This window comes from Lactuca virosa, chromosome 5 (genome assembly GCF_052849685.1).
Source record: "Lactuca virosa cultivar CGN04683 chromosome 5, Lactuca_virosa_CGN04683_v6, whole genome shotgun sequence".
Lineage (NCBI taxonomy): Eukaryota > Viridiplantae > Streptophyta > Magnoliopsida > Asterales > Asteraceae > Lactuca > Lactuca virosa.
Genome location: NC_136430.1, coordinates 25,279,821 through 25,306,042, shown reverse-complemented (window position 1 = coordinate 25,306,042; position 26,222 = coordinate 25,279,821). Strand labels below are relative to the sequence as shown.

General features: G+C 36.1%; 1 protein-coding gene and 1 long non-coding RNA gene across 2 annotated transcripts in view; both read left to right on the top strand.

The window, feature by feature from the left end:
• The first annotated feature begins 1,524 nt into the window (after nucleotides 1-1,524).
• On the top strand, nucleotides 1,525-3,300 carry LOC145112763 (uncharacterized). The gene is made up of 3 exons (XR_013710648.1): nucleotides 1,525-2,077; nucleotides 2,158-2,881; nucleotides 2,993-3,300. It is a non-coding gene; the product is annotated as an uncharacterized LOC145112763 (long non-coding RNA).
• A 1,956-nt stretch (nucleotides 3,301-5,256) lies between these two features.
• Nucleotides 5,257-26,222, top strand: part of LOC145111090 (putative NADH kinase) — a 48,002-nt gene continuing 27,036 nt past the window's right edge. The window contains exon 1 of the mRNA XM_079047390.1: nucleotides 5,257-5,387. Coding sequence (XP_078903516.1) covers nucleotides 5,257-5,387 — 131 coding nt within the window. The remainder of the gene's footprint in view (nucleotides 5,388-26,222) is intronic.

Below are 26,222 nucleotides of genomic sequence, written 5' to 3'. Positions count from 1 at the left end.
ACGGATATGAAATGAGTCGGGCATTTCATCAAATACCTGGTGGCCATAACTTTATCCCCAACTGTAAACGTCTTAGTTTTATAAAAAAAGATTCACATTTAACAAAAATGAAAATGGTTAAAATCATCAACCTGTAATAACAAAACTGGAGGAGTACAGATAAATAGAAGATGATGAGAAGTAGAAACAACCCAGCTGAAAGCAAACCCAAACAGCGAAGAGACGTTGAACAAAAAGCAGTCGACATCAGTTGTTGTAGGTTTCATCATGCATTACAACAGAAAAAAAAACAAATAATCTGGTGTGAGAGATTCTGACAAACCTAAATTAAAAATCACATCTCTGTAGTCGTCTGGTCCAAAATCAAGCACAAATCGGAGAGAGTGAAGTCGTAACTCACAAACACATACCCAAATCAGTAATCAATGGCGGCAGCAGACGAAAATCGGTGAAGGAAGAACCAAAAAAGACCCAAAACACGACAGTGGAAAAACTAAACGGAAGAGGCGATCCTCGTTCCTTCTACTATGGCCATCGATTCAGCACACACACACATAAAGAAACGCACGTATGTAGCCTGGTGGACGTTTTCATCAGGAGGATAAAAACGAAACTGTAGAGAAGGATCCAGAAACGCTAAACAATATACATAACAAAATAAAGAGTAAACAAAAAAAAGAAACAAAGAGATTCGTAGAAGCATTGATGATTTGCCCTTTGAAGATGAACATGGTTCTGACGAAGCCGAGGTTAGGGTTCTGAGATCGGAGGGTTCTCCTGTGTGAATTCGATGATCCTAATCAGTTGCAGGAGAAGGAGCTACTAGGGAGAAATGTAGTATCCTATGGAAGGATGGATATATGCGATAAATCACCGATTCAAGACCGAGAAGTGAAGGACTGGTGACGTCGCTATACACTGGAGTCCGGAGCACAGATGGAATCCACAGCGACAGGTGGGGTCACGTCGGAGATCGCCGGTGGCTCAGCTTTTGGGGGTGAACGTGGAGGTGAATGTGATTGACACTTTTTGCCGATGGAGCGTCGATGGTTCCTGGATTTGGGAGAAAGGCGGGTGAAGAAGAGAGATAGAAGCAGACCTTAGTGGAGAAATGGAAGGATCTGGAAACTGATAGAGATAAGGTAAAGAAGAAATAGCAAAGGCAGACGCAACACGTGTCCATACAAAATATGGATATTGACATAAAATGACCTAAAAACGAATTTAAACATATATATATATATATATATATATATATATATATATATATATATATATATATATATATATATATATATATAACCATTTCTGTCAAAAAAAACCTAAGTTCACTATTTAATGAGTTGGTCATCTTTAATATATATATATATATATATATATATATATATATAAAAGAATGTTGTTTATAAGGATTAGATTAGTCAATTTTATTATTATTATTATTATTATTATTATTATTTTATGTATATACTATCTAAATCCGAATAATGATTCTTTTACTATTTAAAATTGTTGAATCATCATTATCCTATCTAACATTTATGAAATGTTAGTATACTGTTCTTAGCATCAAATTATCTAAACAGTATCGATGGTATGGGTTTGTAATTAAGAAGTACTCTGGTATGGCCATATGGGTTTGCAAGAAGTACTCTATGGAATGGGTTGAAATTTGAAAAGATAACTCACAACGTTTGTTTGTTTCAATCAAATTAAACACCTCTCTTTCTGTCTCTCCAAATCCCGTAACCATCCACCACCGGCCTTCAACCCACCGTCACCACCATCCTCGCTGCCACCATCGCCGGTCGACGCCAACTCAAACTATTCAAACAACCTCCGCTCCCTCCATCGCACCTACAAAACCCTAACCCCAGAACTGCTGCCACTTGACACTACCCTTCCTTACCACCTCCATCGACTTCTCCGCCACCTCAAACAACTCACCACCACCGGACAGCCACCACCATGACGGTATGCCTCTCGCTATTTGAGGTACAAATAACTTACATTAGCTCATGTTTCAGTTGATTGGTGCTTGGAAAGGAAAAACCCAGATATATGTGAAATCCAAAAGGTTAAAAGCATGTAAAATAAAATGTTAATTTTTTTAGAATTTCACAAAGATGTTTCTTGATATCAGCTCATTGTGGCCAGGTTTATATGCTGTTCTCCATTATAAACCTTTGCAGTTCAGATTTGGGTATCCAGTTTTGAACTTTCAACTTTGATCAGGTTTCTCGCTTGACCTTTTTTATGACTTTCACATGTTTAATAATATACCTGGTTTTGTAGGGAAACAAGCACTAAACCATATATTTGTTTCTTAATTTACTGATGATTTATCTTGATGTCAGACGGGAGGTTTGGTCCAACTGTTTAGGTTTTTTAATAAAACTTGGAGATTAAATCGTTATTTCTTTCTTTTTCTTGCAAAAATTTGATGAAGTGGCAAATACGTTTATGAGGGGGTAAAGCTTGACCAGATCCACAGTAATGGAGATGATGACAATGTTATTGGAAAAACCCAACATGTTAAACCAATATGTTGATCTAAACAACAGAATGGAGAATAATATTGAAAAAAGTGAACCATTTGATGTATAGTTTTCAGGTTCTTTTGCTCCTAGACCAAGCCTTATCTAATTGTTTTCTTAATTGTTGTTCTAAATAGTAAATGTTATTTGTTTTCTTAATAGTTTTCTTAAGTGAATCAGGAAATGTTATTTGTTGTTTTTGTCATTTTTTTTTCGTATAAATGTTTTTTCATTAGGTGAGCATTGATGTTATAGTCATTTCAAGAACTAAGAGCTACAAGAAGTTGAAGTGAAGCGTGTTACTATTTGAAATCAAGTCCTTTTATCAAATACATATGTGGAATGTTAGTTACAGAGTTTTTTTTTTTTTTTTTTTTTTTTTTTTTTCAACTTAAAATTTACAAAGCCCGGTTACTACTGGATCTTAACATTGCTTCTGATTGTGTTTCTTACAGGATATTTGAAACTTCCGTGTTCAACTTACAAATCCTGTTACTTCGCCTCTCCATTGATTCGGGGAGTAGTTTGTGGAGCTACTACTTCTTAATCTTTATAGATTAAAGATTTTAACATTTTGATTTACCCTTTTCTAAGATAACTCTTGAAACCATATTATCAAACACAAATGTTAAAATCGGTGTAGATTCTAAATAACTTTCTTTCACATTAAAGGTAAATTCCACTTGGGTGTAGAAGATGTTGCTGTATTTTTATATACTAAATGGACTGCCTGTTGCAATATTTGAAACTGATTCAAGTATAACTCCACATCTTCATGTTTAAAATCTCAAAAAAAAAAAAAAAAAAAAAAAAAAAAACAGAAAAAAGGTTTAAAGATACAAACAATTGTGACGGTGTTTATTTGCATAGATAATTATGTTCTAGAGCGATTCCTTTTTATTGGTTTGAAAATGAATCATTGCTTTTGGCATTGTACTTTTCAGTTTTTCTTCTTATTATGATAATTCTATTTTAGAAAATTTACCCAATCATATCGGTGATTAATTTTAATCATTTAATAATTCCATTTAGTTTTTACCTACATTTGGATCATTTCCTATGGTTGCCCTCCCTGCCTTTGCAAGTAATTTTGTATAATTTTCTTGCTGCTAATGTCCTAAATGATCTTTTGTGATAATACAGTTGTTTCTGTTAAAAGGTAATATAAATAAATTTGTTGATTATTTTCCAAATTTTTAGGAAATGATTTAAATATTCACAATGCTATATTTGGATAGATTTTATAAAGTAGAATGCTTTGATAGGAAAAAAAATGAAAGTAGAGTGACGTTTGGGTGAATTCTCAAAGTGGTAGATAGCTACATTTAGACCAAATGGTATACCAACGACGAGGGCCATCGTGGTATACGTGGCCACAAAAACGAGTCGTGCACACTACCCCGACCATTCGTGGTCGGGCGTGGTCGTTGTGGCTCGTGTTCTGGACAACGAACGCAAACGGCCAATCAGACCCTCTCTTTCGATTTGGAATGGATGTAGCCGTTGAACGACTATTTTTTTTTTTTAAATTAATTTAATTTTTTTTGATCGAACATTTTATATCTATAAATACCAAACTTTTAACCCTCATTTCTTACACCATTCATTTCTTTCTCTATACACAAAATACACACAACATTTTCACAACCATAAAAAATGGATCCCAACCAAAATAACCCTCAAATTTTAGAAATCGCAAACTCGATAACGCTTTTGCATTAGATACCACCCCTCGCTAATTGCTGACCATGGAATCACCTCAAGGTGGTTTTGTCAATTTGCTTCAAACCGGTTCTCATATCCAACAAACACCACTTTTCCAACAACAATACCAACTTTTCCCGACCTTTCAACAACAATTTCACCAATTTCAACAATTCCAACAACAATTCAATCCACAATCGTCACAACCACCACCTTCACAACCACAACAATCACAACCACCACTTTCACAACCACCTCATTCGCCGAATTTCATTTCGGAAACGCAACCTTCACCACCATCTTAACCAAAAAAGAAGAAAGGAAAAAAAACGGGCGCGACCCACTACTACCCAAGAAAGGATGGCATGGACAAAAGAAGAAGAAGAAAAACTAGCGGAGGCGTGGGTTTCGGCTTCCCAAGACCCAATTGAAGGACATAATCAAACCTTCAATTGTTTTTGGGAGAAAGTTCGAAGCTTGTTTTATGCGTTAAAGAGAAATGAATCTTGAAATCCCGATCAAATTAGGTCCAAGTGAAGCGATATTCGACTGAAATGAACATAATTTGGAGGAATTTACGACAACCTCCAAAACATACGCAAAAGCGGGTCAAACGATTTGATGTCTTCAAGGCGGCCTTGGACCAATTTGAAAAAAAACAACGCCAACCCGCAAAGCTTTTATGTATGTGAAAGTGTGGCTAAAATTGAAAGACGCTCCAAAATGGATACAACAAACAGAAGGAACTTCACAAACCTCTTCCGGTTCAAAGCATTCAAGAAACCCGGATGCAACTTCCCAACAATTGGACGGACGAACACACATCGACATCAACGATGATCCGCTCGATCATGAAAACGAGCAACCTCTTCGCCGGTCCGTTGGAAGAAGTAAAGCAAAAAAAGCGGGTTTGACTTCTACGAGATCTAGTGTTATGGATCATTTTGGAGACAAATTGACTGATATGTGCAAGTTCAAGAGAACAAGACCGAGATTATGAATTGGGTGGAAAAAAATGATTGAAGCGCAAACGTCATTTCAAGAGGCACAAACGACGTTTCAAACAAAAACCGATATGAAAATCTTGAAAATGAAAGCAGACGACCTCGAAGGCGAAGATTTGAAGTTTTTTCTCGCGATGAAAAAGTTCGTTCGAGCCCGACGTAGGAATAGGGGTAGTTTATTTTAGTTATGTTTGGTATTTTTAGTTTTTTTTTATTGTTATTTTTATTTTATTTTTTTTTAATTAATGTAATTTTTTTTAATGTAATGTGGTATTCTAATTTAATGAAAAAGTAGTATTAAAAAAGTTATATGTTTTTATGTATTTTTGAATTAAATTTAATTAAAAAAATAAGATGTAATGCAGTAATGGTGTGTTTAGTGGTAATTGTCTCATAGGTTTAATGGTGGTTAGTGGTGATGATGTGACATCACCACTATATAGTTAGTGGTGGGTATAACAGATGACTTGAGTTGAATTATCTCGTCGCAACGTGCGGGCAAAAAAAATCCTTGTTTATTTACTAATCATTATAATTTAAAATTGTACATTATCACAGTAGTATTTTAAAAAAATTAAAACTTTAAAAAACATATATAATGATTAGTAACTTAAATTGAAAATAAAATATTATAGTAGTTAGTGGTGGGTATAACGGATGACCTGAGTTTAATTATCTCATCGACGTGCGGGCAAAAAAATCCTTGTTTATTTACTAATCATTATAATTTAAAATTGTACATTATCACATTAGTATTTAAAAAAAGTTAAAACTTTAAAAAACATATATAACGATTAGTAACTTAAATTGAAAATAAAATATTATATAACAATTTATATTATTTCTAATACGATAAAAAAGATAAATATTTTTAATTTAAATAAAAACAAAACTTAACTATGTAAATGAATGCTATCTCAAAAAAATACCGAAACAGAGTTTGTGGAAGACATGGAGAAAATGGAGGGGAATTCTAGCAAAATAAATATGAAGATCATATAATACAAAAGATATCACTTTTTAACTTAACCAATACATATTTTGTTAATATTAATTATAAAAGAAATAATTGTATATAACTTAACTCATTAATCAAAGTTTTTTATATTGTACAAAGTATTAACTTAGAAAGAAACGGCATCTAATTTTATTAGATTAAATCATTACAAAATTGTATTGTATTGACCAATAAAATGGTTGAAATATTAAACATTTTTTATGCAGACTTACAATTTTTTTCTTGTAAAAAATCCGACTAATTTTTAGTAATATAACTATACCTACTAACTTGTGGGTTGGCCCAGGCCGGCCCAGGTGAGGATGTTTACGGGTCGACAAGGACCGTTCTTATCTAAAGTCTAAATGCAAGCGAATAGAAGCGAGTCAGCTAGGCTGGCGAGTGCATCAAAAAGCGCGTGGCGCGTAGCTAATGTCAGTAGTCAGAGAAACGTGAAAACAAAACAAATGCGTCACTTTCATAAAATGGGCCCACCCGTTTTATCTCGCGTTTATGTTAACCAGTCGTGGTCACCACGAGCACGATATCATCTCTTTCATCTCGTCAGCATACTGTAAATTATCCCGAGAAAATAACGAGTGACGAGATTTTAAAATATATAAAAAGTTTAGGGCAGTGAGCCGACTGACGTGACTGTCAACCCACCTTAATTTAATCATATTTCTGCTAAAGTCACCTTGCTTTTTGAACTTATTACGGGAATGCCACTTGATGGTATTTGTCGGTCAAACCAAACTCACTAATTTCAAAATTTGTCTTTTGTCTATTTTTATTTAATATCTGCTCGTGGTTAAATTTTTTTTATTTTTATTTTTTTTCAGATTAATATAAAAATTGACATACTTTAATGGAAATATAAATGATTTTTAACGATTTGACTAAAAATAAATCAATCTGAGTTCTATCTTGTTTTCACTAAACTAAATAGATCGTGTAAAATCATTTAACTGAAAATTGTATCTTAAATGATCAATCAAATTAAAAATCGTTAAAGTTACACTTATAGGTTTTTAACAAAGTGGTTTTATTTAGAAAAATATTAATTTCATTCAACAATTTTTTAAAATTAAATTCTACAATTTAAAAAAAAAATCATTTTGCTCGATTATTTGTTTTGCAAATAAACTTTCGGTGAACAGACAAAATAAAATATTTTAGATATTTGTAGTTTCTGGGTAAAGAAAAACTGGTTTAAAATGAAAAGTAGTCAAATTTATCGGGTTCTTTTTATAATCTATTTCACATGTTTCTTGTAAGACTTGCAGGTTATAAAATGATTTTTTTTTAATGTGTTGTGTATATATATATATATATATATATATATATATATATATATATATATATATATATATATATATGTGTGTGTGAGATCGGTTGAAAACTCATAGTTTCCTGAGAACTAAAAGTGGGGCATTAGATCAAAACTAATTCACTAAGGGTATGATCGTAATCTTACCAATCTCATTAAATGTTTAATTTTTTGTATTATTGGAAATATTAATAGAAATGTCTAAAAAATTGCATAATGAATCAAATTTCCGGATTTTTTTAAAAAATAGTATTTTTCAATTTTTTTTAAAAAGTGCAGATTTTTCAATTTTTTATAGAAAACATAAATTTATGAAAAAAAATTGAAAAAAATATTTTAAAAAAAAAACTACAATTTTTTTAAAAGCATTTAAAAATCAATAAAATTTAAAAAAAAACTGGAATATTAAAAAAATAATATAATTTTTTAATCAAAAAAATCAACATTTTAGGTACTTATATGCATATTTTTACAAATACATATATGCATATTTCATATACTATAATATTTGTAAGGAAATCATAAGAAAACTCATTTTATTTACTAATCTATAAACACAATAGAATAAGTATTGTATTCGATACAAAATAAAATATAAAAAACAAAAAAAATGCTACAAAATTTCAAAGCGTTTTCATATCTTCATGTCAATATTTCCATATTTTCTTCAATGTATCATTTTTCACCTCTTCAATATTCACCACAATTTCTTCCAAATCTATAAGAAAATTAAAAAAAATGATTGATGCAAAAACACTCACAAAAATACATATATGATTTACATGTGAATCACATGTAATTCATATGTGATTTACATGTGAATCACATGTAATTCATATGTGAACTACATGTGAATCACATGTAATTCATATGTGAATTACATATGAGTCACATGTAATTCATATGTGAATTACATGTGAATCACATGTAATTTATATGTGACTTATATGTGAATCACATGTAATTCATATGTGAATTACATGGGATTTACATGTGAATCACATGTGAATTACATGTGAATCGCACGTAATTACAACGTTGAACTTTTTATAAATTTAGATAAGTAAAAAAGAAACAACCATAGTTGTCCAAATTTAAGTGTTGAACTCATTAAGCCCATTAAGTAAAAAAAAACTGCCCATGAGTTGTATTAAGAAAGAAAATAGAGATCAAAGATTCAAATCTACTTTCAAAGTTATAAACCAATTTTAAATAAGATATTAGAATACAACATGACTCACCATAAGTTAACTTTTAGTAGAATCGTCCACTGTTACTCTCATCTAACAAAAATACCTTGTATAGTTAATTTGAAAGTTGAATGGAATATAATAAGTATCAAGTATCAAATAGTAGAATAAAAGACATTGTTTCCAAAACTTACTTGAAATGCCAATGTATTTCTCTAGTATGTGACAACCCGTAAATTTCTACCTTGTAAGTCAATCCAATCAACCAAAATTCAGACTCGTTTCTATTGCCTTTTAGCCTTGTTAAGGGTCATTCTAATGAGTTCTAAGCCTAGTACATTCAAGGATTGTGTGTGAGGATGTGTTAACTAAAGTTCATCGTGTTGCATTCGAGCCGGAAACTCCATCACAAGGAGTGTACGGCCGCAAACTAGAGTTTACGGCCGTAAACTCTTGGTAGTCGTGAACCCTTCCCTATATCATATACTTCCTTCATTATTTCTTCATTTATCACATCTTCAAGTCGAGAAAACTCATTCTCTCTCAAGTATCATCAAGAACACTTCCATTTCTCTTCAAATTTCTAAGTGATTCTTCAATTGTTTCTTGATATCCTTCTTGATCTTGTGAAACCCTTTGATTTCATCCATGAATTCAACTCTTTTGGGTTAGATCTTCAAGTCTTCATCTTTTCACCAAGAACACCAAGAACACACACACACATGTTCTTAGGCCGTAAACACCTTCAAGACTTCCATTAAGTAAGTATCCTTTCCATATACTTGTTATCCATTAGAAGCTCTTGTATCCTCATGAGACAAACACCCTATAAGCATGAATCAAGATCCAAAATGCATCATCTTCAAGTGTTTACGGCCGTAAACACTTCTTGTGGCCGTAAACTCCCATTGGCCGTGAACACATCTTTGTGTGGCCGTAAACTCCCTTTCACACAATAACATGTGATTGTAACACTTCATTACAAGTGTTTCCTAGTCCCTAAGGTTGTTTCCTTGCGTGTTAGTTGTTTTAAACGCTAATTACATGCCTATATATGCCATTATATGTCATTTAGGACTCGTTTATGTCTCGGGAATTCATTCGTGGAACTTCGCATCCTTACACGAATCTTCAATTAAATCACCCACATAAGGTGAGCTCATACAAGTTGAACACAATGATATTATGTAAATATTTACCTGTGATAACCATCACATTAAAGGATTTCTTATGCTTTTGTAAGAGATCAAATCTATTCAACAACTCTTTTAAAAAAAAGTTATTTTATTGTTTATAAAACTCCGTTTTAAAGTACAAGCATAACTCAGTAGATAATCGAGTCTTTTCTACAAATCAGGGACAGTTCAAAACAAATATACTAGTAAACTATAATAGGTATAGTTTACGGGTTCAGTACTTACTATAACTAGGACAGGGAGGAACATACTATAACAAGAAACGAGAAGGAACATACTATAACAAGAAACGGGAAGGAACATACTATAACAAGAACAGAAGAACAAATAATGATTCACGAACTTATAGTTTACACTCCCAGTAACCTAGGAAGGGAACGTATCATTAACTCATTGTTCTAAACAAACGATCATAATAAACATGGTATAATGTTATATATATATATGTAGATGCACCATATATATATATATATATATATATATATATATATATATATATATATATATATATGGTGCATCTACAAAGTGCCAGGATTTATATATATGGGGTACATCTACAAAGTACCAGACAATAATAAATAAAACACATTAATATATACAAAACTCACAACACTATCGACTAAGGCGTTTAGAGTACGAGATTTCATTACTTCTAGTAGTCTTCCTAACAAATAGAACAGCGCCACATAACTTCCTAGTAACATGAACATTCAGTTAGAAGGGGGCCTATAATGCTAACTTTATGATTCCTCGGTAGATACATCAGAGATATATATTAATCGAGTCTGACAGACTGTAGGATGTGTGCTTTCCGCTTCATTTCCTATTCCTTGTTTGGTTGTGGGCTTAGAGCAGATTTACCCAGTCTACTACCTATTCGACCTTAGCTATATATATATCCTGTATACACCAAGTAATCATAAGGAGTATCAGGTATGGGTCAGGTCGTAGCATACAAATTCAATATACCGTTTTCTAGTACAAAAACATACTTTTTAGATAGAACATTTAGTATACTAAACTAGAAACTTATAAGTAAAAGGTTTAATTCATTTTATTAAACCAGTATAACTTAAACGACCTTTAGTGGTTAATTTTATAATACCTTAGTTTATACATCAGGGTTATATATAATTAATATCCGATAGGTAGTTGGATGTGTGATTTCCGCCTTACTTCCTGTTCCTTGTTTGGTTGTGGGCTTAGGGCAGATTCACACAATTAACTATCCGTTTGATATTAGATTATATATAGCTAGCATAAACTAAGTGATTACAGAAGGAACTATTGTGGTTACCATTTTTATTAAAGGAAATATATGATTTTCTTAAAGAATGTTTTCATCAAATAAAGGAACTATTACAGTTAACTCAGTAAGTACCAAATGAATACACCATGGTTATATACAATGAAGATCTAACAAACAATGGGATGTGTGACTTTCTCCTCATTCCCTGTTCCTTGTTTGGTTGTGGGCTTAGGGCAGATTCACACAACTAATTGTCTGTTTGATCTGGATTGTATATAACTTGTATCCATTTAGTACTCATAGAAGGAATTGTAGAGTCATTTTTACTTTCATTCATCATATAAAAAAATATAGGATTTTCTGGAGGAACAGGCGAACTTTTTCTAAAGAACTTACTTTTCATCACTAAAATACTTATGAACTCACCAGCTTAAATGCTGATCTACGTTTTCAAAATAACTTGTATTCTCAGGAAACTAGTAGACAGGTACGCGCACTGGGATTCAGATTGGTATCAGAGCATTGTTCATAGTGAACTAAGTATATCAACTTATAAAAGATATACAACTATAAATACAATGGGGCCGAAGTGCTCTGAATAAAAGTATATTTTAAAATATAACAATATTCTTATAAAAATATACATACCTTAGATACATATATACATACTAGAACAAGTATCACAAGAAGAACAGAACAGAAGTATTTAAAGGTTGGACACTGCGGTCAAACCTGGACAGTTATGTAATCATATCTGGGATCAATATAGCCTTATACTCTATATTCATTTGAGATATGACCGACATGTGTTTGGGAGTGATGTGGTGTTGCAACAGTCTTAAAAATTACTTAACTCTATTCAAGGGATTTCTAGATCAAAACATAAAGTTAAAATACTATAGGAGTATTTTATGATACTATAAGACAACAACAAGTTTAAAACATACCAAGTTCATTATATTAAAATACTATAGGAGTATTTTAGGCACTATAAATAACTTATGTGAAATTTTAAAAGAACCTTCTAGTAGGTATATAATTCCGGAGTGTATACTCCCAAGGTTTTATATAATTGAGATTTTATAGACTTAGAATTTGTGATCTATGCTCTACCTCATGTTCGTTGTTTGGTTGTGGTTTTAGAGTGGGATCACTTATTCGAAGGTCTATTTAATCTTGAATTATATACAACTTGTATACATTACGCAATTATAGGAGGACCCGGTAAGGATCACCCCATAATGTTTCAATTATTCTCATAGATTCTTTAGACACTTCCATTCTCACACGACAAACCCAGATAGGTGTAACCACTCCATCATAGCAGTCAACAGAGGAGTCAAGGGGGAACAAAAAGAGATTCAAGAGGAGTTTTCCAAGGAGGGATCAGCCTAAGAAACTAAAACATCCTATGCGTCACACTAATAAATAATAACCTTAATTGACTTAGTGAACTAGTGAATACACTACTCACATTATGTGTTAGGATTATTTATTTTTCGTACAACTAGTAACAGGTAGTCAATTCACAGAGATTCATTCGAGGATAGCCATTTCTGATTCATAAAGTTTATTTTATATAGACTCCCATTATGAATTGTTTTCCAGAACCCTATGAAAGCCAGAACCAGATACACTCAGAACTAGGATAAGTTTGTCATTCAACTTTCGGCTTATAACCACTGCTATAGACTTATTTCCGTCTCATCTTTGTATTATTTTTAGCAAAAGATGCCTCGCGGTAGACCTATAAGGCATGTAGTAAATAGAACAACAGAGAATCCACCACCACAATTCGATCCTGCTGCTCTCCAAGCAGCGATAACAGCCGCAGTAACAGCTGCTCTAACTCACATCCGCGAAGGTGGTACCAGTGGAGCTGGTAGCGGTACCCACCTAGCTAACCCTGGAGTTACCCACGGACACCCATGGGAGTGTTCGTATAAGGACTTCATGAACTGCAAACCCAAATCCTTTAAAGGAAATGGGGGAGTCATTGCTCTGATGCGATGGTTCGAGAAAATAGATTCAGTCTTCGAAATCTGTCTATGCCTAGAAGGGAGCAAAGTGAAGTTTGCTGCCTGCACCTTCTCCGACAGAGCCCTAACATGGTGGAATAGCTATGTTAAGTCAGTGACCCTATCAGTGGCTAACTCGATAGGTTGGGAGAACCTAAAAGAGATGATGTTGGAAGAATACTGCCCAAGGGGCGAAGTTCAAAAGCTGGAACAAGAACTATGGGAGCACACCATGGTCGGCTCAGATATAGTGACCTACACTGACAGGTTTAGCGACCTGGCAGCACTATGGCCCAGGATGGTTACCCCGAAAAGTAAGAAGATAAAAAGGTACATCTGGGGTTTAACTATCCCGATTCAAGGGGACATACTGTCTTCTAACCCAACTACATTCGATAGTGCCAAACGCCTGGGCCAGCGACTCATTGACCATGGAGTCCGCCATGGCGTGGTAGTCTCCGTTCCCGATCCATCAAAGGGAGGGGACTATAAACAAAAGTTGGGGAACAAGAGGACGAAACGAACGACATAGGAACCCCCGCAGGAGCAACAAATGGTTACTGTGTACGCCGCCACAACACCTGCCACTCCAGCGTCTGCCATTGGATATGCTGGAACTCTCCCCAAGTGTGGTAAGTGTAACTACCACCACACTGGAGTATGTCGGGAAATGAAGTGCATGAACTGCCGTAGGAAGGGGCACACTGCCCCTTTCTGTAGGGCGTCGGCACAACCGATCTCCCAAGTCCCCGGAGTTGAAATGAACCAGGCCTGCTATGGCTATGGTGAGATTGGGCACTATGAGAGGGACTGCCCAATAACAAAGAACTCAGGCACGGATGGACGAATTCTGATGATCACCGCAGGAGAATCTACCCCGGAATCACCAGCGAGCAGCGATACGTCTTCGAAATAAAACAAGTACTTTAGAAATTTTATTTATATATAAGATTAAAACTTGGGAAAATTTAAAAGTAATTATAATAACTCACTCGTCTGAACAAGTCACAACATTCATAAGAGAACTAAAGATCCGTACAGGTGAACTATGATGGCTTAGTATGTACATCAGGGTTGTGCATAGCTAAGATTTTGTAGACTTAGAGTGAGTGATTCCGCCTCATTTCCTGTTCCTTGTTTGGTTGTGGATTTAGGGCAGAGTCACTCAGTCGACCGTCTTATTCGTCTTAATTATACATAACTTGTATATGCCAGGCGATCATAGAGGTACCGAGGAGGATCATAATAAAAAGTATCGACACTAGTTATCAAAGCACTTTCACAGTTAGTACTCGCTCATCGTGGTACGATTTATGGCAGTGGTTATATCAAAGAGAAAACTGAAAGCACTAGAAAGTCTACACCGAATGCATAGTAGAGCACACTAGAGATACATCATCGTATAGCAAACGTTTCTTTCAAATCGGCCTAACATTTGTCTCTGTAAAAAGTCTGTTTTCATCATTCGTCATGGATTGGCGTGGTCCTCACCATACCAAGTTCCTATGTTTCGAAAAACCCATCGCCTTAACCGACAAATTAATGAAACCCTCGTCATTCGTAACGACAACCCGACCTAGACCTCAGTATTGTCTCTTGTCTTCTAAACCCCGAAGTATTCATGCGAGGAGTACCTTGCCCTCCGAAACCTTGCCACCGTATACTCAGCAGACCTTCCCGAACTACCACTCGTCCAACATATCAAGTTCAAGCGCAGAGGCTAAAGACGAATACAACCCACCTATCACTATTAAGTGTATACGCGAGGGTGGTATATAATTATGATTATGCAGATCTAGTATGTGTGTTTCCGACCTATCTCTTGTTCCTTGTTTGGTTGTGGACTTGGGGCAGAATCACACATCCGACCGTCTTACTAAACTTAATTATATACGACTTGTATACACGAGGTAATGATAGATGGACCAGGTATGAATCTTATCAAGAGCGTAAGGGCAAAGTTGCCCAGGTCTACGAGTGGGTATTCTGCCATTCAGAGGAGCACAACCCCAGAAGTACTGTAACACCGTAAATTTTCAAACGGATTTTTCATTTTAAAAACGCATACTTTTCATAACATTTTGTATAAAAATATCGTTTATTCAAAACACAACTCCATTAATAATCCAGGATCCTCAAAACATAACTCTTTCTCTGGTGTGTACAATCAAGTCGATGCCGTCCCGCGATCATGAGAACCCTGAAACACATAGCACAAAACACGGTAAGCAAAAAGCTTAGTGAGTTCCCCAATATACCACATACAACACATAAGCCACTCGAGGCTATAACTCGGTATGACCCTCCGGTCAATGTGTCTCAGCGGGACCCTCCAGTCCCGTAGCTCGTTGGACCCTCCATTCCGGTCTAGCTCGTCGGACCCTCCGGTCCGGTCTAAATCGTTGGACCCTCCGGTCCGGTCTGATCGAGGACCCTCTGGCCTCATGAGTCGTTGGACCCTCTGGTCCGGTCTATATAATGTTGGATATAGTGTCTAAGTCCATAACTATATTTGGTATGTACTTGACCCGACCCGACATGGTCCATTTGGGTTGCACTTCACCCGAACAATTTGTGGATAATCGTTTGAGAATAGTATAAGTTATGATTTATTAATATATTATAAGTTCTAATATATTAATATAAAATCATATTATTTAATTAGTATTGATCTATAATTAATCTAGAATTAATTTAGAGATCAAAAGTATGACTAATTAAATATGGGCTCTTGTATTTATATAGTGTGGGCTAATGCTTATTTGGAATGGGCTAGACTTGCATGGAAAGTCCATGGATACTCCATGGAGCTTTAACCCATGGATCTCATGGAAATGAAAAGACATGGGTATTAGGGTTTACATGGATGTAACCCTAATTCACCACACTATATAAAGGAGGCTTTGGTTCTTGAAATCACACTAGTTGTGGTGAGTAAAGTAAGAGGGCCGATTTCAAGAAAGGTGATTACTATTCTCTCAAAATTCCAAGTTTGTGGTGATTTGTGATTTCCATTTGAGGCATCCACACTATTGTTGCTAGGCTCTAAAACTCCAAGAAATCAACTACAACTACAAGGTAAGTAACTCTACTAGCTTTATTTGATTCAAGTTCCCCATGCCATGCTAGATAGGATAAGAACCTTGGAAAAATAATTATTTGCATGTATCTTAGTCAAACATAGATCCAAGGTTTCTAGGGTTGCATGTACACCATAGGAGTGTTAGAATGCTCAAAGCCCATCAGTGGTATCAAAGCCTGGTTTGTTTATTTGATACTTGATGCAAAAAAAAAAAAAAAAAAAACTTGAAAATCGAAGTTTTGTTCAAAAGCTCGTATCAAAATTTCAAGTTTTGTATATGTACTTACGATTCTTGAAATTTTTGATATGAACATTCATAAACATATGAGTTTAGAAGATCATAGAAATTATGTGCTAATAATTGATTAGATTAATTCTTGATCTTTATGTGTTTTAATGGAGTCCATAACTAGTTCTTAAGTTATGGATAACCAAAAGTCACATTTATAAATAACCATTAAAAGAACACATAGGTTACAAAAAAATGAAGAGTCTTCATTTTTAATAACCATTAACTCATAAGTTATGAGAAATGAAAAGTTTTGAAAGTTTACAAAACTTGCCCTCAAGTTTTGGAACATGTAAAGTCATATTAAAAACTTTAGTTCCAACCCCTAGAATTTTAAAAGTTAAAATTCAACCCTTATACTTTATAATATTATAAGTTTAATAATATTTATATATATATAAGATCAAGTCGTCTTACCGCTAGTACGCCTCATTCACGAAGCCGGTCTATAAGGGGGGGTATAAGGTTGTTGCCTATAAAATGGCAACTTAATGGGTGTCCACTCTCACCCACCGCTTCCTTGATCGGTGGAGGGTCGTTAGCCGAACGGGTAGGACAAGGACTTATAAATTCTCATTAAAAGTATAATGATAATACTAAAGTAACTAAACTTTATTGAATTCCCAATCTTAGTTATTTTAGGAAAAAGTGAATAAGGTGCTAATCCATGAAATTACACTTTACACTTTGTTTAAGTCGTTAGTGGAGCGTGTGTGGTTAACCGGCACACTAACTTGAACTTAACAAGGTAGGTAAAGGGTGACTTAATGTTTATCATAGTATCGATGGAGCGTGTGTGGTTAACCGGCACATCGATTGAAGGGTAATACATTAAGGGTACCAAGTTATTTGCATGGTTACTTCACACCTTGTTTTGTGATCCTCGGCATCCCAGTCACAAAACTTGAAGGGCACACTCGAGATTGAAACATGCCATTGAAGAAAGTTCAATGAATCTCAAAGAATCTAGGAGTTTCTAAACCAATTAAAACCTAATTAAATATTTCGTTTTTCATGGTGGAAATTGGTGAATTGTCATTCACCTACCTTTAAATATCTTATAGCTTAGATTATGACATCCCTCTTCTAAGTTATAAAATATTGTGTTGGGTCCTAGCCTTAATATTACATTTGGGTGTTTTGTTAAGGACTATCTCTATATCTAATCTAATATATTCCCTCTTCTTTTTAGATGTCTTCCAATAACAATGCTTCTGGCTCAAACCCTACTAGCTCATTCTCTCTCATGAATCTTTGTGGGAGAGTCATCTTTGATGGGTCCAACTTTACAGATTGGATCAGAAACATCAGGATGGTCACTCGGTATGAGAACAAAGAATATGTTCTCGACAAGGAGTTGAAGGTACCCGAGCCAACTGCTACTCCTGAAGAGCTTGCTGAATATGAGGTACATGAAAGAGATGCTACAAAAGTGGCATGCATCATGATGGCCACCATGACAGTCGAGCTCCAAAAGTCCTATGAGGACTATTATCCTTTTGAGATGCACCAGGACTTGATGGACCGCTACCATCAAAGTGCTCGTCAAGAGCGATAAGAAATAATCTCCTCCATGATAACAACCCGAATGAAGGATGGTGAACCCATCACGGGCCACATGCAGAAAATGCAATGGTATGTGGACCGTTTACTAAAGCTGAATGTGAACTTCCCTGAGGAGTTAGCAATAGACATCATTTTGCACTCCTTGCCATCGTGTTATGATCAATTCCGCATGACATATCACATGAACAAGGAAGAAGTCACCCTCAGCAAACTTCAAGGACTCTTGAAGACCGCCGAAAGTGGTCTAAAGGGTAAGTCGGTTGTTACTACTCCTACTCCTACTCCAACTGCGGCCAATGTCTTGGCAATCGGGCATGGCAAAGGGAAGAAGAGAAAGAACGCTTCTAAGGGTACCAAGGGTAAGACCCTTGAAGGCTCCTCTTCAAGCAAAACCAAGAAAGGTTTTGTCACTCCTTCTGCTAACCCTAATGAGGCTGAATGCTTCTATTGCCATGAAAAGTCGCACTGGAAGCGAAACTGCCCAAAGTACCAGCAAGATTTGAAGGATGGGAAAGTAAAACCCAACCATGCAGGTATATACACTATATTGTCTAATAACTCACCTCATTCTAAGTCTTGGGTCCTTGATACAGGTTGTGGTATTCACATATGTTGTGATTTGCAGGGACTAAAAAGAAGTGAGAATGTGGAGCAGGGAAAGATAAACTTGATCATGGGAAACAGGAAAGCTTCACCTGTCACCAAGATAGGAGTTTATTCCTTAGTGCTAAATAGTGGGTTTACATTAGATTTGAATAAATGTTATTATTCGCCAGAAATGGCAAGAAATGTTATTTCCTTTCATGCATTGTATAAACAAGGTTTTACCTTTTATTTTGATAATAATAATGGTAGTATTGATGCTTTCTTTAATAATGTTCTTTATTTTAAAGCATTACCTTGTGATGGCGTGTATGAAACTGTATCTGTTGTAGATAATCTAGGAAATAATGTATTGTGTATTAACCCTTCCACTAGCTTAGATAAAGCATCCTTATGGCATTATCGTCTTGGACATGTAAGCAAGAAACGCATAGGCCAACTCGAAAAGGATGGAGTCTTGGAGTCATTTGACCTAAAGTCAGATGATAGTTGTGAATCTTGTTTGCTTGGTGAAATGACAAAGTCACCTTTTACTGGCACTTGTGCTAGGGGTGAAGGTTTGTTGGACCTCATACACACGGATGTGTGTGGACCCTTCAGAACCACCACAAGAGATGCTAATCGGTTCTATGTGACTTTTACTGATGATTTTAGTAGATATGGATATGTCTACCTAATCAAGCATAAGTCAGAAACCTTTGAGAAATTCAAAGAGTTTAAGCAAGAAGTGGAGAATCAGTTGGGCAGGAACATTAACATTCTTCGATCCGATCGTGGTGGTGAGTATCTTAGTACTGAGTTCCTTGACTATCTTAAGGAATGTAGGATTGTCTCACAATTGACACCTCCTAGGACACCACAGTTGAATGGTGTAGCTGAGAGGCGCAATCGGACCTTGTTGGACATGGTTCGTTCCATGATGAGTCGAGCTTCGCTACCAATCTCATTTTGGGGGTATGCCTTAGAGACTGCCGCCCATATCCTTAATCTAGTCCCTACAAAGAAGGTTGCCAAAACACCTCACGAGGTGTGGACTGGAAAAGTTCCCAATCTATACCACATCAAGATTTGGGGTTGCGAGGTTTTCGTGAGACGCGAGACTCACGATAAGCTCGAACCCCGAAGCGAAAGGTGTATTTTCATCGGCTACCCACATAAATCCTTTGGTTACATCTTCTACAGACCCAGTGATAATGTGGTCTTTGTAGCAAGAAGAGGATTCTTTCGAGAGAGAGAGAGAATTCATGAGCCAAGAAGACAGTGGGAGGCAAATTGACCTTGAGGAAATTCAAGAGTCAAGTGGTGAAGGAACCTCAAACCCTAGCCCTCAACCTGAGGAGGAAACTCCTGTTGAGCCGACTGAAGAATCTATACCTCTGAGGCGTTCCACCAGAGTTAGGAATGCACCTGAGCATTATTATGGTTTTCATATTACTGCAGAAGGTGAGACACTTATCAGTGATAACACACTGATAAATCTGGATGAGCCTAACAGCTACACGGAAGCCATGGCAGGCCCTGAGGCTGCTAAATGGAAAGAGGCTATGGATATCGAGATACAGTCCATGTATGACAATCAAGTTTGGAACTTGGTTGACAATGTACCTGATCGTAAGATAGTTGGGTGCAAATGGATCTTCAAGAAGAAGACCGACATGGATGGTAATGTACACACTTATAAGGCACGAGTGGTTGCAAAGGGTTATTATCAAACTCCGGGAGTTGATTATGATGAGATTTTTCACCAGTGGCCAAGATTAAGTCTATTAGGGTTCTGTTAGCCATTGCTGCATTTCATGATTATGAAATATGGCAAATGGATGTCAAAACCGCTTTCCTTAATGGAAAGTTGGCTGAAGATGTTTACATGGTTCAGCCAGAGGGTTTTGTCAGTACAGAGTACCCCAGTAGAGTGTGTAAGCTCGAGAAATCCATTTACGGATTAAAACAGGCACATCGCAGATGGAATCTTTGCTTTGATGAGAAAGTCAAAGAATTTGGCTTTTCAAGGAGTGAAGATGAATCTTGTGTCTATATCAAGGCTAGTGGGAGTATAGTCAGCTTTTTGGTACTGTATGTGGATGACATACTACTCATAGGAAATGACATCCCAACCCTGCAGGAAGTAAAGTCCTAGCTTGGGAAGTGTTTCGCTATGAAGGACCTTGGAGAAGCTGCCTATATCCTAGGGATAAGGATTTTGAGAAACAGGAGTAAAAGACTAATTGGACTTAGTCAAAGCACCTATGTGGACAAAGTGTTGAAAAGGTTCAACATGCATAACTCCAAGAAAGGAGAGTTACCCATCCAGAGTAACTCCAGATTGAGTAAGACACAAAGCCCTAGTACTGAGGCTGAGATAGCAGAAATGAGTCGAATACCTTATGCTTCAACTGTAGGATCGATTATGTATGCTATGACGTGTACTCGACCTGATGTAGCCTTTGCTTTGAGCATGGTTAGCAGGTATCAGGGGAACCCTGGCAAGGCACACTGGACTGCGGTAAAGAATATCCTCAAGTACCTACGGAGGACTAAGGACTGGGTCCTTACCCTCGGTGGCAGTGAGGACTTGAGAGTTGTAGGGTACAGTGATGCTAGCTTTCAGACTGACAGGGATAATTTCCACTCTCAGTCGGGCTGGGTCTTTACTCTAAAAGGAGGGGCAATTACTTGGAAAAGTTCCAAGTAGGAGACAGTGGCTGATTCCACTTGTGAATCAGAGTATATAGCAGCAAGCGAGGCAGCAAAGGAGGCTATATGGCTAAAGAACTTCATCGGAGACCTTGGAGTTGTACCAGCTATAAAGGAGCCAATGGAGATTTTCTGTGACAGTAATAGTGCGGTTGCCTTAGCCAAGGAACCAAGAGATCATGGGAGATCCAGACACATTGACAGAAAATATCACTTCATCAGACATCGAATAGAAGAAGGAATCCTCGTGGCAAAGAGGGTATCATCGGATGAGAACCCAACAGATCCCCTCACGAAGGGACTGACTCGGGTTAAGCATCTCCAGCATGCTCGGAGCATAGGGCTGAAGGATGACATTAGTTTTAGTAGTTAGATAATCTTGAAATTTGTAAAATGTAATTGACATTTGATGATAAATAAAAGCTGTTATTTATGAGTAAAGTGTTGCTATCTCTTTTCAATCGTTTACTATTATTTCTTTTTGCATGTTTTGACTTCCAGAATAATTATGTTATGGTTTATATCATATTATTCAAACTCTCCATAGTCGGTCATATGTTGGAAGTAGATATGAATCAAGACTGTCATGGGTTGGCTTGTAGAGGTCTAAGATGTTAGACAAAGCGGGGCTACAACACTCATGAGTGCTCATAAGTTCTGAGTATTGGATTCAACCCACGCTCACTTGTATCACTCCATGGAATTTATCTCGAGTGATCGTGAGACGGTAATATCATATAAGTCTTCAAACCTAGAGATATGATTTGTTGCCTATGAGTTGGTTATGCATTGATTGCACGAAAACGCATTGGTAACTCGATGTTATAAACCGTGCTTTTGTGTGTAATTCAACAAGTAGTAGAGCAAACATATGAGTCGAAGTTTATCTGTTCCTTCTAGAATTAGAAGCGATATCTGGGCCCCTCGATGATTTTGTTTTGACCTATGTACCGGGCCCGGTCAGAACTAAATTGATGTGTTCAGTTAAGTTCTATGTCAAACAAATCGGAAATCGGGAAACAAATGTTGGACAATAAGCAAGACCATGTTCCATGTATTTGTCCGGCTGATATCTAGAACAGAGGATTATATGATCACTTATCTAAAATGGCGCTTTATAGTTCAACAGAGTTTAAAGAGCTACGATTGCTGATCGGTTCCTGAAGTCATACTTGCAACTATAGTTATTAGACTTATCCAAGTGGGAGACTGTTGGATATAGTGTCTAAGTCCATAACTATATTTGGTATGTACTTGACCCGACCCGGCATGGTCCATTTGGGTTGCACTTCACCCGAACAATTTGTGGATAATCGTTTGAGAATAGTATAAGTTATGATTTATTAATATATTATAAGTCCTAATATATTAATATAAAATCATATTATTTAATTAGTATCGATCTATAATTAATCTAGAATTAATTTAGAGATCAAAAGTATGACTAATTAAATATGGGCTCTTGTATTTATATAGTGTGGGCTAATGCTTATTTGGAATGGGCTAGACTTGCATGGAAAGTCCATGGATACTCCATGGAGCTTTAACCCATGGATCTCATGGAAATGAAAAGACATATGTATTAGGGTTTACATGGATGTAACCCTAATTCACCACACTATATAAAAGAGGCTTTGGTTCTTGAAATCACACTAGTTGTGGTGAGTAAAGTAAGAGGGCCGATTTCAAGAAAGGTGATTACTATTCTCTCAAGATTCCAAGTTTGTGGTGATTTGTGATTTCCATTTGAGGCATCCACACTATTGGTGCTAGGCTCTAAAACTCCAAGCAATCAACTACAACTACAAGGTAAGTAACTCTACTAGCTTTATTTGATTCAAGTTCCCCATGCCATGCTAGATAGGATAAGAACCTTGGAAAAATACTTATTTGCATGTATCTTAGTCAAACATAGATCCAAGGTTTCTAGGGTTGCATGTACACCATAGGAGTGTTAGAATGCTCAAAACCCATCATATAACACATATCATACATATAACATAATGCACATAAATCTCAAACATACGCATACACATAAGACCCTCCGGTCTGCACATAGATACCACTCTAGGTAATGTATAGTGAGAAGACTCACCTCGTATGATGTCTAGTATACGCTCGTTCTTGATATCCCCGATCTAGCCTCCTCCTATCAAAATGATAATATCTCTTATCAATACTCTCTTTATGTTCTCTTCTCAAAAGAATGGGTAGAAGACCATTCCACCCCTCCATGGCCTCTCTTGAATCAGTTAGACCAAAACCCTAAGGTCAACGGAAGTCAACTCCAGTCAACGGTCCAACTATGACCAGACTCGTCGAGTGCACTCGGGTGACTCGGCGAGTCCATGCGTGTCCTCTGAATCCTCCTAAGGCCTTACTCGACTCGTCGAGTTAACCTTCCACTCGACGGTTTACCACTTATCACGAATCGTGGAGCAACCCGATTCGACTCGTCGAGTCCTCTCATGGACTCGGCAAGTTTCCTCCATGGCAATGCTCAATCGACCTTATGAGGTCAGATTTGTTTCTCTAACTTATAGATCTGACCTTCTCACACCCAAAAGTCACGTAAAGGTCCCATCTTTATGTTCATGCAGCACACATATGGCTCTATTTGATGAAATAACTATTAAAATGGTAACCTAGACAGAAAACTCTTATGAGACTGCATAAAGCTGGATGATTGGGACTCTCTGGACCTCTCAAGGTCCAGATCTAATGTCTATTCCTCAATGGGGCTCTATATGCTCCATATTCTAACTAAAGAAGGGGTAAAGATATTGAATTAGTGTCTAATCCTGTAACTATATTTGGTAAGTACTTGACCCGGTTGTGCATGGTCCTTTTGGGTTGCCTTCACCATAGCAACTTGACAGGGTGATTCATGAAGAGAGAGAATATATTATGATTTATTAATATATTATGAGAATAATATATTAAAGGAATAATCATATTATTTAATTAATATTAGTCATAGATTAATTAAGAATTAGTTTGGTGACTTAAAGAGATTAATTGAATATAGGGGACTGAACTGCAATTATTGGATAATTGAGTTATTGGGCTGGGGAACCCAATGGAGCAAGGGGTGAACGAAATTATGATGGGAGTCCATCATATTTTCGTCCATGGCCTTAATCCAGAAGGTTCCATGGGCTGCTTGGTGATTAAGTTGTCCATTAGGGTTTTGGCTGAAACCCTAGAAGCTCACAGTATAAATAGACCCCTTGGGTTGTGGAAATCGGCTACGCTTGCTTCCTTGGAACCCTAGGGCCGATTTCATACTTCTCTCCTCTCTCCAAATCATCCTCTTGCTAGTTGGTGTTTGTAAGCAATTAGAGGAGTGACAATTGTGACTCTAAGCTCCAAGACAAGAAGAATCAAGCAAGCTACAAGAGGTAATCATCTAGATCTGAGTTTCTTATGTCAAATTCGAATTGTATACACTAGATCTAGGGTTTGCAAGACTTGGATAAATTGCATGTTCAATAGAGAAACCTAGATCCAAGCATTAGGGTTTGCATGTGCACATAGGAAAGTTCTTATGGCTCAAACCCATCAGTGGTATCAGAGCCTTGATTGATTTCTATTGAATTGATGCCTTGTTTATTTGTTCAAGCTTTGAAAAATCGTTTTTTCTGCCCCCTGACTGACAGACTCGGCGAGTCCCATTGTGGACTCGACGAGTAGGATGAACTCGACGAGTCCATATAGGGACTCGACGAGTCGGAGCGTCTGTCAGAGTGATTTTCGGGATTTCTTGCTGTTTTGCTTAACGATTCTTACCTAAATCGTTTTGGTTTGATAAAATCCAAATTTTATCACCTATTTGACAATATCCTTAACAAAACAAAAGATAATTACCAATTGTTTAAATAATAATTTCCTTATTTGAATTAATTGTTGAATTATCTTGCAAGTAATATTGACTAGGTCAAATTTAGATAATCATTAAATTAATTGGTTAATTTATATTATTTGCTATTTGATCCTTTGTGTTTTGAAAAGTTCAAAACTTGTCCTCAAGTTTTGAAATTTAAATTTTGTGATTAAAAGTTTAATTTGAACTATTTAAATTTCAAACCTTAGAATTTTACAAGTTTTAAAATTCAACCTTATACTTTATAGTATTATAAGATTAATATATCTATATATATATATATATATATATATATATATATATATATATATATATATATATATATATATATATATATATATGTATAACTTAAATGCTAGTCTTACCGTTAGTAGGCCTCATTCACGAAGCCAATCTATAAGGGGGGTATAAGGTTATGGCCTATAAAATGGCCGTTTAATGGGTGTCCATTCTCACCCACCGCTTCCTTGATTGGTGGAGGGTCGTTAGCCGAACGAGTAGGATAGCGCAAACTTTCCTCATTTAAAAGTATAATGAATCTATATAAAGTAACTAAATGTTTTTACAAAATTCCCAATCTTAGTTACTTTAGGCAAAAGTGAATTTGATGCAATTCCATGAAATTACACTTTGTACCCTTGCTAAGATGTTAATGGAGCGTGTGTGGTTAACCGGCACATTAATTGGGTTCTAAGCAAAGGTGGCAAAGGGTGACTCATTGTTTGTCATAGTTCGATGGAGCGTGTGTGGTTAACCGACACATCGAGTAGGTGATTGTAACAATGAGGGCACCATGTACATTTGCATGGTTATTCACACCCGCTTTGTGATCCTCGGCATCCCAGTCACAAACTAGAGGGGCATATCGAGATTTAAACAT